The 15,729-nt window shown below is 38.9% G+C and overlaps 1 protein-coding gene across 11 annotated transcripts in view; it reads right to left on the bottom strand.

The window, feature by feature from the left end:
- Positions 1-690: 690 nt before the first annotated feature.
- The window catches only part of ENAH (ENAH actin regulator), a 182,279-nt gene continuing 167,240 nt past the window's right edge, over positions 691-15,729 (bottom strand). For all 11 annotated transcript variants that reach the window (XM_030557407.1, XM_030557408.1, XM_030557413.1 and 8 more), the window contains 3 exons: positions 11,526-11,604; positions 10,521-10,578; positions 691-3,365 (listed from right to left, as the gene is read on the bottom strand). In XM_030557407.1, the coding sequence (XP_030413267.1) occupies positions 3,328-3,365; positions 10,521-10,578; positions 11,526-11,604 (175 nt within the window). In that variant the 3' untranslated portion in view covers positions 691-3,327. The remainder of the gene's footprint in view (positions 3,366-10,520; positions 10,579-11,525; positions 11,605-15,729) is intronic.

The following is a 15,729-nucleotide window of genomic DNA, read 5'->3' as shown; positions in this document are numbered from 1 at the left end:
GCAAGGTTTTTCCTACCTTCTGCACAACAACGTGAAACTTTAAGGGTGGGGTTTCTTTATTATTAGTGTTTAAATATTTTGTTATACCAGGAAAGAGCAGAGAAAAAGTTGGGAAAATTCAACCTAGATTTTTTTCATAGCATTTTCTTGGACATAAGGGCAAAAGCCTGTGCCAAGTCAGACCAACAAAGGGGGTCAACATAAGTAAGAGTGACTACAACTGTCTTGAATTTATGTACACTAGTTTTCATTCATAATTTTCCACATTCCCTTTGATTACATTCTTTGTAGAGCAAGCATTTAAAAAAATGCCTTGAAATTTATAAACAGAACAGCAATATATAAACCATCAAGTGGTAAAATCATAGACTAAAAAGGTATTTTTTACATTTCAGTAAGACCCGTTTGGGAATTACAACAGAATCCTCTAGATTTACCATTTATCAAACTCCACAAATGAATGGTGGCAACATATATATATATATATATATATTGCAATTTTATTTCATTCGCTCAAACAAAAAGTTAGCATGTAAGAAATTTAAAATGACAAATACGGTAAAAATAGCAGAGAACGAACTGAAAAAAAAACTAAAAAGGAAATAAACCTAAATGCATGAAAATTCAACATTCATTAATGTTTCATCTTCAGTTTTGATTGACACTTGATGCTTGAAAACTTTTTTAAACAAACAATGAACTTGAAATCATGACAACTATCTGAAGAGATTTCAGCACCAGCACTAAGATTTATACATTCAGTTTGTTTGCAACTGACTTGTTAGCCACTTGTGTATAGCACAGATTTATCACAGATCAGATCACAGTGTTGAGGAAAGCAATACCTTCCTGGAATTAGAAAGGATCTCCTAAACTGTACTCAGTTTAAGACATCCACTTTACAAAAGCACAGAACCATCATAATATGGTTTTTAAAGAACTTAGTTCAACAGTGAGCAAAATAATCTTAGCTTCTGTAGTTCATTTTAATTAAGGAAATCTCAGTATGACAGCAAGTGTTTACAGTAAACCTTAATTCAATTAGTTTTTCTGGAAAGGACTAATTCAGCAATATGAGATTATGTAAAGTATGTATGTAGAAACAGCACAAAAAAAAAAAAGACATCTGCTCTTCTTTCTTTTAAACAGAAATCATGTTAATTTTAGACCAAGGCACAAACGTTTAGTGCATAAACCAGGTTCCCCCTCTCCCCCACAATCTGACAGTTTGTTTACTACTACTTTGGACTACTTATACCCATTACATTTCTAGTAGGCTACTCTTGAACTTCCCTAACAAACAAAATCAAACATGATTTCTGACAAGAATAAACTTCCTTAATGTTAAAATGTTTGCAAAAACAAAAGTTATCAAAAATGAAAATGCCTCCTTTTATTTCACACTTGCTGCAATTTGTTTAATGCCTTCACTAATGCATGCAGAAAGATGATCAGTTTTTGGAAAGAATTATGTATTGATTTAGGTAATATTTCCATTGTAGAACAATTTTACAGTTTGAGTCTCTATAGAAACAGGAACATGTTTAAACTGGAGAAAAATTCCTCATTCACACCTTTCAGAAGCAGAAAGAGCTGTTGATTTGCTTTGGTTTCCAGCACTCAGGAATATATGCTATTTAAGCTTGTGTTCTATGAATGGAGCTAAGTAAGCTGTAACATGAATAATGCCTCCAAAAGCATAGGTATTTTTTTTCTAATCAGCAGATAGCAAAAAAATATGGCACTATTACAGCTCAGAAAAATTCCAGATGCAATGAAAAAGTGCAGATTTGATCCACAATATTTTCCAAAGCATTACGGATCTGCCTTGCAGGATTTTTATTCCACTGAACTTTATTAGTTTAAACTAAGATTTGCATATATGAGGTGTTTTAAAAATTTGTTAAACCATGGGAAAGGGGAAAGTATCATCTCCCCTGAAAAGTTCTCACCTAATGCTGGCCCACTACTGTTCTTCTGCTTCCCATTTTCTGCTGTGACCTAATGCTCTAACCTTCATTATAGCCCTTGTCCTTGTTTCCTCAAAGAGTCAAAAAGCAGCCTTAGAGAATACAGGAGCAGGTAACTGTTGTGCATCCTGTACTACCACAGGTGCATCACTGGTAATAGCTGATGATCAAAATCCAAGTCGATATAAATTTAAGTTAAGAAATGAAATAAAAATGAGGTGGGAGTTTTAGAACCATTACAGAATCGGAGATACAAATAACTCAAGAAATGATACAAAAAGGATTAAGTACCTGGTTCTGTTAACATGGTTACTGATAAAAGTCACAACATTTTCCTCATTATTACACATGCATGTAATATGAGGAAAAATAGTGCAGAAAATAATAAAAATATTTTAAAACCAAAACTGTCATCTTCCCCTCCTCCTGCCCCAACTTTTTCCCCTGGTATTGATTCAGCCTTAAAAATGAAAAAGGCTACTTAATATTTATGACATGCAATGTTTTTTGTTTAATTAAAAAGCTGATTGTGTTGTGTTACCTTACAAAAATGTCCACATGCATAAATGTTAAAAAATAAAAATAAAAAAAGCCTGAAAATCTACTGTAAATCTACAGCATACTAATGATTTATATTTGACCACTGGTTTGTATTATGTAGAAGTCTTAGATTTGGTGAAGCATTGTGACGATTTAGGAAGGCATCTACATCTTTAAACTCTGGACTGTTTGCTGTTTTGTTTACAAAATTGCATGAAGGCTAACTAGAGAGGCTTCCGATCATAAAATTCCAAAAACTTGATATGCAATCGCTTTCTAGGTGATATTGCCCTTTAAAGCATACACTTCTAATTATTTCATATTTTGTGATCTGAACTTACATGTCTGCTCTTTGAAGTTATTAATGGAAATATCAAATATGATAGGAAGACAAACCTGAGATACATTTGCAGTACGACAGTGTGGCTTGCTAAATCCTTCATTAAGAAAACCTCTCTGAAAAGCCTTCCCGAGCTTTTCTCCTTTTTTGTGTTAACAATGAATTCTGAAATATGTGCAGTTTTATCTTGACATAAGAACATCTCAATGCACTGTGATCTTGTCTGACAAATGTGGGAATTTCTGCAGAATCATTACAGTAACTTTTAGGACTCCTTTCCATCCCGCTGTAAAGGTCAGAAAAAAGCAGCAAACTAAGAAGGAAAAAGCATATCACCAGAGTGATGTGTCTGAAAGTTTTCAGAATGTTGTTTTCTCCTCCTTCCAAGTGTCTGTCTCCATTTTCTTCTAACAGCTCACAAAATGTAGTCGACTTTATACCAAGTGAAAGAGTCACATTGGCTTAGTCCTAGTCTTTTTATGCAGTATTTGACTTGCTCAGTTCTTGCCTGATTGCTGATTAGGGAAGGAAAAAAGCATAAATTAACATTACATATAAAAAAAATACACTCACCTAGACTGACACGTCTGTCCTTTGAACAAAAAGTGCATCCTATCAGAAGCCATCTTGTTAAAAATGTAGTATACTGGACCTAAAGATTGTTTGACACCATGAAACAGAACTTAATTCTGACCCAGATTACATTTTTTTCTGGTATAAAATATTCTGATATTTGATACTTCAGTCTGTTTCGCTCTGTCTCTGCCCACACTACTACCTTTTTAATGGCGGGAACCACCACCAGTTCACATGTCAACAGGAGGATTTGGGTTCTATACTGACTTCTGCCATCTTGTTTAAGTGGTCACAGTATGTAGCTTAGATGACAAAGCAAGCAAAAAAGGGAAGAAAAAAAGAGGTGAGGGAGCTGCTACATTAATGCATACAATTATTCATCCCAGTATTGAAAAATTAGTGTAGGACCATGAGTAATTCCAGGGGCAAGTTTATGATAGAAAGGGAAGGGAGGTGTCATTTGATTCATAAATATCTACACAATCATAATTTCAATGGTGTCACTCCCTGCAGCATGGTGGAGGTGGTGTCACTGGCCCTTCCACCATTAGTTCCAAGCTTCAGTTCCTCTATTTTTTGGAAATGTTGATAATACAGTGCTATTGGAAATGGGTTGTGTTGGGTATAATTCAAAAGCCCTTTTCTCCTACAAACGCAAGGGCACCAAACATTACAAACTTAGGACAAAGACAGATACATATTTGAGAAAATGCTTAAAAGTCAACATTTTTTTTAACACATGCAGCCCTCACAAAGTTAAATTGTGGCCTTTGACAGATAGTAATGTGTTATCAGTTAATGCTCAGAATACGATACTTGATTAATTTTTTTAATGTTACAGATTACTATAAATGGAAGGAGTGCTTCACGTCGATTTGCCATCATTTACAAAAAAGAAGTGGTTCAGAGGTATTGATAATCAGCTTTGTTTATTATGCCAAAGAAGTTGTAATGAGGCACTGGTTAAACATCAGCATCCAGCCAGAAATTACTGGAAGCCATCTGTAAATAGTATGCACACAGTTGCATAACATACATTACATCATATAATTAATTACAATCCCTAAGTAATTTATTATAAAATCCTTGTTTTTACTTTGGTCTTGATCATTTTTAGCCACCGAGGAGATGAAAAATACCAACCAGTAGCTAAATCTGTGGAGAATATCATCGCAGAAGACTGGTTAAACACACAATGCTTGGCGGCACTTTACAAGCTATAAGAAGTGAACCTATATCATAGAAGATTAGGGCTGGAAGAGACCTCAGGTGGTCATCAAATCTAACCCCGTATCTTTACAGTGATATGTGAAATGGGCTCCTTTGTTGATGGAACTGGCATTCCTGAGACCCCGGGTATTTTGCATAGTGGCAGTGCTGTGAACCAAATTCTTAAAGGGAAAAAGTTGTGATATGCTATAAAAGAACACATCCAAGCATTTGTTGCCCTTAAAAAAATGCTACCTACATGTCTTGTTTGGAAAGCATAAAGAAGAGTTTGAAGTAATTTCCCAAAGGATACAGGATTTACGAGACCTGTTCCACGCATCTAGTGTGCATTCTATTCTCAATGACCTAACGTGCATAAAGGAGAGCTTCAATATCGCAGAATGGATCAAGCAATTGGAAGAAGCTGAATCAGCGACAAAGCCAACTTTTGGGATGGTGTGGTGATACATTAAGATGGTTGAGTCTTTAATGCTCTTTATTTGATCTGTCAGGACTGCTAATTGGAATTTGCACCTCACAGCACTAGAAGACTTAGTCAAATGCTTTTTTGCTTTAGATTTAACCACCGATTCGGTGATGATTGCCTGGTATCTCACTGAAATAAGAAATGTATAAAAGTCTGACCCTGATATACGAAAGGAATTTCAAAGAGGAAATTGGGTTGTTTAAAGGTTGCTAGTTCTCTTCTGTTCAGTTTGTTCAGACAATGGCCTATCACATGAAAAAGAGCAATGAAAGTCATTGGGGGAGTTGGTGGGCATAACACACCACCCACATGCTCTTGTTTTTCAGGTATGCAGAAGAATCATTAAATATATTACCAGAGAGAAGAGACTCAGTAGTATTGTGCCTGTTCAAATCAAAATAATTGACTCCACAAACATCTTCAATGTCACAGTGAAACTACTGTCTCATACTCACACAAACAAGCTAACTGCACACCTTGCAGGAAAAACACTCCAGCATGCATAGAATTACTCAAAGAATTTTGTTGTCACATGGTGTAATGAAGCTGCTGCCTTGAATTGTTCTGTGAGTTTCTTCGTAATTCCCATGAGAAGGCTGATGCTACAATTATTTTGCATGCCATCAATGCCACAGAAACAGGTACTCCGGAGCTCTGGATTTTTGCACAGGACATAGGTGTAGTGCTCTCTGTGAGACCCTACCCAAGATTTCTGCAAGATTGTTTTAGTACTTGCTGCTGGGGAACAGACTTGCCATATATCCCTCAGCAATGTGTTCCTACCACTTCAACCACCAAAAGCCACCGCACTGCCAGGTTTCCATGCCCTTTCAGGATGTAACACTACTGCAAGGTTAGCTGGAAACACCAAATGATCTTATTGGAAGGCATTTGATTCAGCTAAGACTCTCTCCCTCACTCTGAAGATGCTCAGCACAGCTGAGACAGTCACAGATGAGATCATAAATGCACTAGAGGACTCCATATGCCAAATTTACCATTTGAAGACTAACATTACAACACTTGCAGAGTTACAACGGTAGATGTTTTCCAAGAAGTAGACAAATAGAGAAAAATTGCTAGTGACAAGGGGTGCATTACACCTGCACCTGAAACAATCCTTCAGCTAGTATATAAACGCCAGATGCTAACTGCCCTGCAAACGACTGGCCAGAAGCCTGCCTTCCGTGGAGATGTATGAGTGCGCCACGGACAAAGATCAATATGACAATGTGTGTAGCTGTTGTGCTCCTGATGGAGACAACACCAACAGTGAATTTGATGAATAAGTGTTTTCAGCCCTACATGTCAAGGCTAACTTCCATAGGATTAGCCAAGATCATTGTCATTTTTATGTAAGCAAGGCAACCCTGTGTTAAAATATAATTAAAAAGATGATTTTTTAACATTTTCTCAAGTATATAGCTACATATTTATTCTAGATTTGTCATGTTTTGTACCACTGTGTTAGTGGAAAAAGGGGTTTTGAATGATACCCAACTCAATACATTGTCATTGGGAATGGATTATCAAAACTTCCACCAATTAGAGGGCCTGGACCTGGGAGCTGAGGTAGGGGAGTGCGTCTCCCCTCCTATGATGAAGAGGGCAACACTACTGAAATTATGGGTATGTCTACACTGCGGGATTATTCCGATTTTACAGAAACCGTTTTTTTAAAACAGATTGTATAAAGTCGAGGGCACGCAGCCACACTAAGCACATTAATTCGGTGGTGTGCGTCCATGTACCGAGGCTAGCGTCTATTTCTGGAGCGCTGCACTGTGGGTAGCTATCCCATAGTTCCCGCAGTCTCCCCCGCCCATTGCAAGTCTGGATTGAGATCCGAATGCATGATGGAGCCAAAACGGTGTCGCGGGTGATTCTGGGTAAATGTCGTCACTCAATCCTTCCTCCGTGAAAGCAAAGGCAGACAATCATTTTGCGCCCTCTTTCCCTGGATTGCCCTGGCAGACACCATAGCACAGCAACCATGGAGCCTGTTTAGCCTTTTGTCACTGTCACCGTATGTGTACTGGATGCTGCTGACAGAAGCGGTACTGCAGTGCTACACAGCAGCATTCACTCACCTTTGCAAGGTAGCAGAGATGGTTACCAGCCCTATATCACCATCTGCAATTGGAAATTGGCGATGACGGTTATTAATCCTTTTGTACCATCTGCTGCTGTCATGGGTGCTCCTGGCTGGTCTCACTGAGGTCGGTCGGGGGCGCATGGACAAAAATGGGAATGACTCCTCAGGTCATTCCCTTCTTTATTTTTTGTCTAAAAATAGAGTCAGTCTTGCCTCAAATATGGGGCAAGTCTACTAGAGAACCAGAGAGCACAGCCACTCCGGGTCAGAGCCCCAGATATCCCGCAGAAATGATGAGCTGCATGCTATTCTGGAGGGTGACCCTGCAACAACCCCACCCATTGCTTCCCTCCTCCCATACCCTTCCTGGGCTACCGTGGCAGTGTCCCCCCATTTGTGTGATGCAGGAATAAGAAACACTGACTTATTAAGCAGCAAAGAATCCTGTGGCACCTTATAGACTAACCAGATGTTTTGGAGGATGAACTTTCGTGGGTGAATACCCACTTCGTCAGATGCATGTCATGCATCTGACGAAGTGGGTATTCACCCACAAAGCTCATGCTCCAAAACGTCTGGTTAGTCTATAAGGTGCCACAGGATTCTTTGCTGCTTTTACAGATCCAGACTAACACGGCTACCCCTCTGATACTGACTTTTTAGTGAGATAAAATGAGGGGGAGGCAGCCTCCCGCTGCTATGATAGTCCAGGCAGTACAGAATCTTCATTAGACATGAAAGGGGTGGGGTGAGGAGCTCAGCCCCCAGTTGCTATGATGAGGACGGTTTTCAATCCTTTTGCACCATCTGCTGGGAATGACCAGGAGTCATTCCCATTTTTGCCTAGGCGCCCCCGGCCGACCTCACCGAGGCCAGCCAGGAGCACTCACGGGATGATAACCGTTTCCAAGCCTTTTGTACCGTCTACCATCAGGAAAGGAAGGGGAGGGGATGCTGCTGTTCAGTGCCGCAGCACTGCGTCTACCAGCAGCATGCAGTAGACATACAGTGACATTGAAAAAAGGCAAGAAACGATTTGTTTCTCTTTTCTTCCATGGGGGGCGGGACGGGGTAAATTGACGACATATACCCTGAACCACCCGGGGCAATGCATTTGACCCTTCAGGCATTGGGAGCTCAGCCAAGAATGCAAATGCTTTTCGGAGACTGCGGGGACTGTGGGATAGCTGGAGTCCTCAGTCCTCCCTCCCTCCCCCCCTGAGCGTCCATTTGATTCTTTGGCTTTCCGTTACGCTTGTCACACAGCACTGTGTTGAGTCCCTGCTGTGGCCTCTGTCTGGAGATTTTTTCAAAAGTTTTGGCATTTTGACTTCTTGAACGGAGCTCTGATAGAACAGATTTGTCTCCCCATAAAGCAATCAGCTCCAGTATCTCCCGTACAGTCCATGCTGATCAGCGCTCCATGCTGGGCAAACAGGAAATGAAAATAAAAAGTTCGCGGGGCTTTTCCTGTCTTCCTGGCCAGTGCATCCAACTCCAGATTGCTGTCCAGAGCGGTCACAATGGTGCACTGTGGGATAGCGCCCGGAAGCCAATACTGTCGAATTGAGGCCACACCAACCCTAATCCGAAATGGCAATACCAATTTGAGTACTACTCCCCTCGTCGGGGAGGAGTATAGATATCGATATTAAGAGCTCTTTATATTGATATAAAGGGCTTCGTTGTGTGGACGGGTGCAGGGTTAATTCAGTTTAACGCTGCTAAATTCAGTATAAATGCGTAGTGTATACCAGGCCTTAGACTGTAGTTTTTTTTTTATAAGTCAAATGATACCTCCTTTATGTTTCTATCACTAACTTGTCCACAGAATGAGATTTTCCTAAATTATGCTTCCAGACTACATACTATTTTCTATATAATGTGAAAGTAGGCAACAACCACTCTGCTCAGGACTGATTGCCTAGTGTCCAGTGATGAGTTAAACATACACAGATGCTGCTTAGTTTAAACTAAGCAACATTCAGGCACTACGAGCCAGTCACTGACCGACTTGGACAGAAAAGGATTAATCTACTCCTCTCCTGTCCAGGTCAGTCAGCTATTAGCTCCTCCTGTGTGGACACTGCTGCATTAACCTCCTGGTGCCTGCCTCCACAGGTCTCCGAGTGGTCCTCTCCTGTCTGGCTTCCCTATTCCAACACCTGGATAATGGCAGCCAAGCTCAGGCTGGTCATCTGGTTCAGCTACAGGTGCAACAACTAGCCCCATGACAGCCAGGAGGAGCAACAATGCTAGCTACCCCATTGCTCATTAAGGTTTAACCTCACCACCCCTCCATCATGACAGGGGGGCAGTGGGCTAAATTTAAATAAGCAGCTTTGTGACCTGGTGAACAGGGTCACAGAACCACTCAGGTTGTCGCTCTATTATAATCCCCTGATCTAGGTCCTAGGTACATGCCTATATTGCTTATTTTTTAATCTGGCCTTGACTCTGCTACTCTGATAATATTAATCGTTAATCATTATAAAGTAGTGTCATCAGTATTGCCAACCCAAATTTTAAAACAAACAAAAACAAACTACATCACCCTCCAAAAAAAATCCTGAGCGTGGTTTTCAAATTCTGAGATTAAAACAATAATTTTGGAGTTATTTGACTTTTGGTTTTTTGAGCCTTTAGCGGTCATGTTTTCAAACTCTCCAAAACCCAAGAGGGCTAGAAATCTACTTATTTTAAAATGAAAGCTGTGATTAATGTAAAATCCCACCTCCTTGAATCATGTGATTAAGAAAAACACCAAATATCAAGAATTACGATACAACATTGAAAGCAGTCATTAGGTTAAAATGTCACAGGATAAATACTGACTGCTTTGAAGTGTGTGACAACTTTTCTGGCTTTTATTTTAAGTGGTACATTATTATATGACAATCTTGCCTTTCCTAAACGAAAGCAACATCATGAGATGGTAAACATCTGCAAGGAGGATCTTGCTCAAATTCTGCACCCATCCATCCACTTTTAAAGACAGACATTGTTCAGCATTATTGCTCTATCCAAAAACCCCGCAGATAAGGTATAAAGTACCTGATGGTGCAAGAATAATCAAAACAATTAGGATAAGTTAGTTTTTCTTTTACTACATGGTAATGAGAAAAGGAGTGGACATTAGAAAGGGAAGTTCTATCATGAATTTGGTATTCTAGAATCCTCAGAATCTAGACAGAATCTTGAAAATAAGTTTCCATTTCTGCATCTTTTCACCTTTAAGAAATACTTATCCATTCTTTAAGACTTGGAAATCCAAAATATGTAGTGAATCAAGTTCATACTCACCATCAATGAGTTCCTCCTTTAATTTTGTTAATTCCTTTCTCATTTCATCTAAAATATCCTATGGCATCAGAATACAAGTCATAATACATTAGTGTGGTTCAAACTTTCAGCTAAGAAAAAATGAAAGTAATTCTAATTCTTGTTCATTTTGAAACATCTCAAACTTATATTCCAGTCTGTATTTATATCTTCAAAATTCACCCTTAAACACCTTTACTATTAGTAAGTAATTAAAATTATATTTAAAAAATATATGCTGACCAAATCTTATAATTGATTTATATGGCGCTTATCCCACCTAAGGTAGGAGATACTTGAGTTACAACAATTTATCATACACATTTCGTGTTCTCCCACTAGCAGTGGTGGCAATTTATCTAAAACTAGCAGGCATAGCTATAACTATAACTGCCCTGCAGATAAGATGTGAAAGTCCAAAACAAAGAGAGAACCTAGACCAACAAATTATTCTCAGTTACACAGATAAAATAAGTAGAATCTAACAGTAGTGCTATCATAATGCCCTTCTCTCATCTTTATCTCCTTTCCTATTGCTGATTTGATATTTTAGATAATGATTTCCTGAAAAATGCATTTAAATCCAGAGCGCGAAGGAATACAATTCTTGTGAAAATGTACTTTTCAACTTGGCATCATCGATAATCCTTGAGAACAACAAAGAAGCATCCAAAGGATTGCTGTCTTGTTAAAACATTACCATTCTCCTCAATTGTTATTAAGATGGTACACTTTTTTGTTATAGCTGAAAGTATTAAATCAAACACAATATTCATTATCAGTTAAAACAATATTGAGACTATACTCCTCACTTTGCTATACGTCATTGCAAAATTACAGCTAGTAGAAAGTATTTTTATATATATAGATTTAGGTTTGAAACTACGAAAAGGTTAAAGTTTGGTATTTAATTAAGAACTGTTGAAAGTCTTTAAAAGTTCTGCTATTACTTATTCTGAAAACGTTTCTATTGAAGGTACTATATACCTGCTTCAATCTGTCATAGTCTAGCCCTTCTGACTGCACTCCATTGGCACTGGTTTGCCCAGATGGTGTAGATTTTGGTCTGTAGAACATAAAGAAGAGATGTATTACAAGTCTTTAATTACTGTATGCAGTCTTATTACAAAGCAGATATTCTCCCCCCCACCTCAAATTAATATGTTTTGTTAATAGTTACTGTCTTCCAAGATTGTGATAAAGAATTAGAATGAAAAGAGGATTTTCACAAAGATGTAGGTAGCCCAAGAAACACCGAAGCTGTACATACAGAATGGAAACCACCAGTAAAGGGCATTTTCCTGATATGGAAATATTAACTATTTCTTTAATATATAATGACAAACTGGGTGAGGTAATATCTTTTATTGGACCAATTTCTGTTAGCAAAAGTAACAAGCTTTTGAGGTTCGCAGAGCTGTTCTTCAGGTTACCATAACTAACAGGTACAACACTGCAAACAAATAATATGAGTTATTAGTTCAAAAAAGGAACAATTCAACAAGCAGAACTATTTTTTTTAGTGATCTCTTATTTTCTCCTCCTAGAGCACGAGAGGGGAAGAGTATCCCCTCAAAATTTATCTTGTAAACCCTTTATATATTTTTCTTTTTTAGCTTAACTTCTTGCTCATTAAAAAGGGCCCTATGTCACAATGACCTTTCCCCTCTGACTAAAGAAGGCAGTATGCTGACCCTTGCTACAATGTAATACATGGTATACCTCCAAAAAGAATGCTGGATTGATCTATTCAAAACATGCTTGCAAACTGTGTGAACCAGATGACTGCAACATTTACAGAAATTACACCTCTACCACGATAACACGCTGCCCTCAGGAGCCAAAAAATCTTACCACGTTACAGGTGAAACCGCATTATATCAAACTTGCTTTGATCCGCTGGAGTGCGCAGCCCTGCCCCCCTGAAACGCTGCTTTACTGCATTATATCTGAATTCATGTTATATCGGGCGGCATTATATCAGGGTAGCAGTGTACTAGTTTGGAAGTTGTAACACATTTCTGATGCACACAATCTTTTCCTTTAAATCACCTACAAATTTGTTTGCAGAAGACTGCCACATTTAAAAAAAAATTCTGCATGCAGAGCTAACATTCTTAAATAAACAAGCTACATAGGAAGTTTTCAATAGGCTCTTCAACATTTGTGTTTTCTGCTCTCTTCCATCCATGTAGTGTACATTGCTCACACTTGGGAACATACATACTTACTGCAGATATATTCATGTCTCAGGAAATGTTTGCCCAATGGGCTACTGGGGTACATGCAAGGAATGAAGGTTTTGAGAATAAAATTCAACCATCTTCCTTGAAAAGTATGCATTAACTTCCCCTGGAGTCCTGGACACTTTTGAGACTCGATAGTAATTCCTGAAGATCTCAGGCCCTGCAATACCACGATCTCAGGCCCTGCAATAAATTGACTCATATGGGCCTTGATTTACGTAAGTTACACATGCCTTGGAGAGTTGAGTAAACTCTATATGACCCTCAGAGTGGCATGGGAGGGAGCAGTAGATGCCTGAAGCAGCCATCCTCTGCCCTCCCCTCTACCTGTGCTGCTATCCAGAATGGGCCACTCCTCTTGTCTAATTTACCTATTGAGTATTTTAAATAAAATTGTGGCTGCTCTGCCTAAGATTCCTGATGTTTGTCTCTCTTCACATTTACCCCATGACACTGAACAACTCATGTTTAGTTTTGGTGAATTAATTACTTTTGAAATCCTCTTCTTCTAACACCTTGCTTCTGCATCATTTTGGGACCATTTTTTAAAACCATATGCTTCTGTTTGCAGAATGATTAAGTTTACAGTTGATTTCAAAATTTGCTTTTCCTTATGTTAGAATTAACCTAGTGTATTATGGTAAAGAATATCCCTAGTGGGGTAGGAGGAAGCAGGTTCTCTTTCACTGTCTCTCTGTGCTGTGCTGATCTGAATAGAAAGGTAGAGCGAAGTTGCAGTTTTTGGCTTTGGAGCTTTTATGTAAGAGAAACACTTAAAAGTGCGTTTCTCCTAGCTTGTGTCATGCCAAGATGAAGCTTTTTTTACTGAAAGTAGGGCCGTCTGTGGCTGGGAGCAGAAGCCAGCATGGGGACACAGCTCAGCAAGGAATTTCCCGTCCCATGCAGAATATATTGAAATGGCCTCAGTCCTTCCCACAGCTCCATAAACACAAAGCAGAAAATTTAAGAGTAATTAAAAAAATTGATAAAGTGAGGCAGGAGCTTGTCAAATCTCCCACCTTTTAATGTCATCTCTTCTTTCCTTTGCCTTGCCATTTAGCTAATCCTTTTACATTTAGCCAAACTCAGGAAAGCTGTAATCGCCCCCTACCACCCCCCCAAAAGCGAACAGAAAAATATCATGGAACTAATACAATGCTCACAATCCATCATTATTTTCAAGTTGTATCCCTTTTCCTTACAGCCTAAACAGAAAAGACAGACAAAGGGTAAATTCTTTGGGACATGCACAGTATTACACTATGTTTTTACAATGCTTAGAACAGTGGGCCCCATTCTTGGTTAACCTCTAAGTGCTACCCTAAGTTGATAGAAATATTTTCCAGAGAGATTTCTAACAGAAGGAGAAAAACTTTACCACTCCCCACCTGCCGCCTCAGCTTTTCAACTGGACTGGTACTGTATACCAGATAAGCTTTTTCCAATATTACAGAAACTTTTCTAATTTGTGAGATTCCAGGCAGAACGTAGGCTTTGAGGCTTCCCCTGCACTGTAGTCCAAGCTTGTGGTGTGTGAAAAAGGATATTAATTGAAAAATAAATCTGACTTACAAGAGTTGAGATTTTTTTCCAACCAATTTATATAGGCCATTTTTTGTTCTACTTGAAAAACTTGACACTCAAAATACACATTTATACCCACAGTGTAATACTGGTGAGGAGACACTTGAAACCAATATGTCTGTGGGTTTGTCTACACTAGAAATGCTACAGCAGCACAACTGCAGTGGCACTGTTGCAGCATTATTGCAGTTATGGAAGGGGTTCTTCGTCACTGTAATAAATTCACCTCTACAAGATCCAGGAGCTAGGTCGATGGAAGAATTCTTCCATCGACCTAGAGGTGTCTGTACCAGGGCTTAGGTTGGCTTAATTACATTGCACAGGGTATGAACTTTTTCAAAGCTCTAAGTGATGTAGTTAAGACGACCTAGGTGCAGTGTAGAGCAGCCCTGAGGCTGTTCACTTTTTCTAGAAAGCAAAATCCTCAGTGCAGATTGAAGAATCCAGCATTTTATTTTAGTAGTTTCATGGGTAATATGAAGGAAAAATACCTCCTCAAATTTTCTGAATCAGAGCAAATTGAAATAAAAGTTGATCCAAGGATTTTAAGCTAAACTGGGAGCCAATAAGATGTTAGAATATATGGAAAGTTAAATAATTGTACAGTGGAAGTAGTTGAAAACTACAGTTCACCTTGAACCCCAAAGAACTACACAGTCTGTGCTAATGCTATGAAGCCAAGTCACAGCCTGAAGTCTGTTGTATAACCTTTAGATACTGAACTCTACTATATTTCCATATTAAAAAAACTCCTTGTTTGAAACTTACAAAGTTAACTTTCCAGCAATCGCTGTTTAACTGCAAATCTGCCATTACTATTGAAAATGAACACAGAAGCTGGTAGCAAAATGTGTCCCTCAGACATTTAGTTAAGAGAATCTAAGCATTATTTTTGTTTTCACATAGGTAGTTTTCCTATGTTCCAAGAGTTCTTCTACACACTTCATAGATGTCCCATCAGCCCCTGAGGATTTCCATCAAGTTTCATTTAACTGTTCCCACTCTCAGTGTCTTGCTTTCTGACTAAAAGCCCTCAGTGGGAAAATGGGAGCTATTCTTCCAGAGACCAATAGTGTGGTTGCTGACTAATGACAATAGGAACAAAGTACATACGTTGAACAGCAGAATTTAGCCCTTACAAACACAGACTGCTTATGGATTAGAGCTTTAAAAAACATTGCCAGTGTTTGCACTCCTAGTCACGTTTCCCGTCAACATTACAATCATAATTTGTCTGAGAACTGGATAGGAAAGGGTCTATAGAAACAGGGCTTCGAAGCTGTGCTGCGGCTCCACTACAGCTCCAGGCAAAAACCTACAGCTCCACTGCTCCAGAGCTGCTCCGCGCTCCAAAGCCCTGT

Source organism: Gopherus evgoodei, chromosome 3 (genome assembly GCF_007399415.2).
Source record: "Gopherus evgoodei ecotype Sinaloan lineage chromosome 3, rGopEvg1_v1.p, whole genome shotgun sequence".
Lineage (NCBI taxonomy): Eukaryota > Metazoa > Chordata > Testudines > Testudinidae > Gopherus > Gopherus evgoodei.
This window is presented reverse-complemented; position numbering and strand designations above follow the sequence as displayed.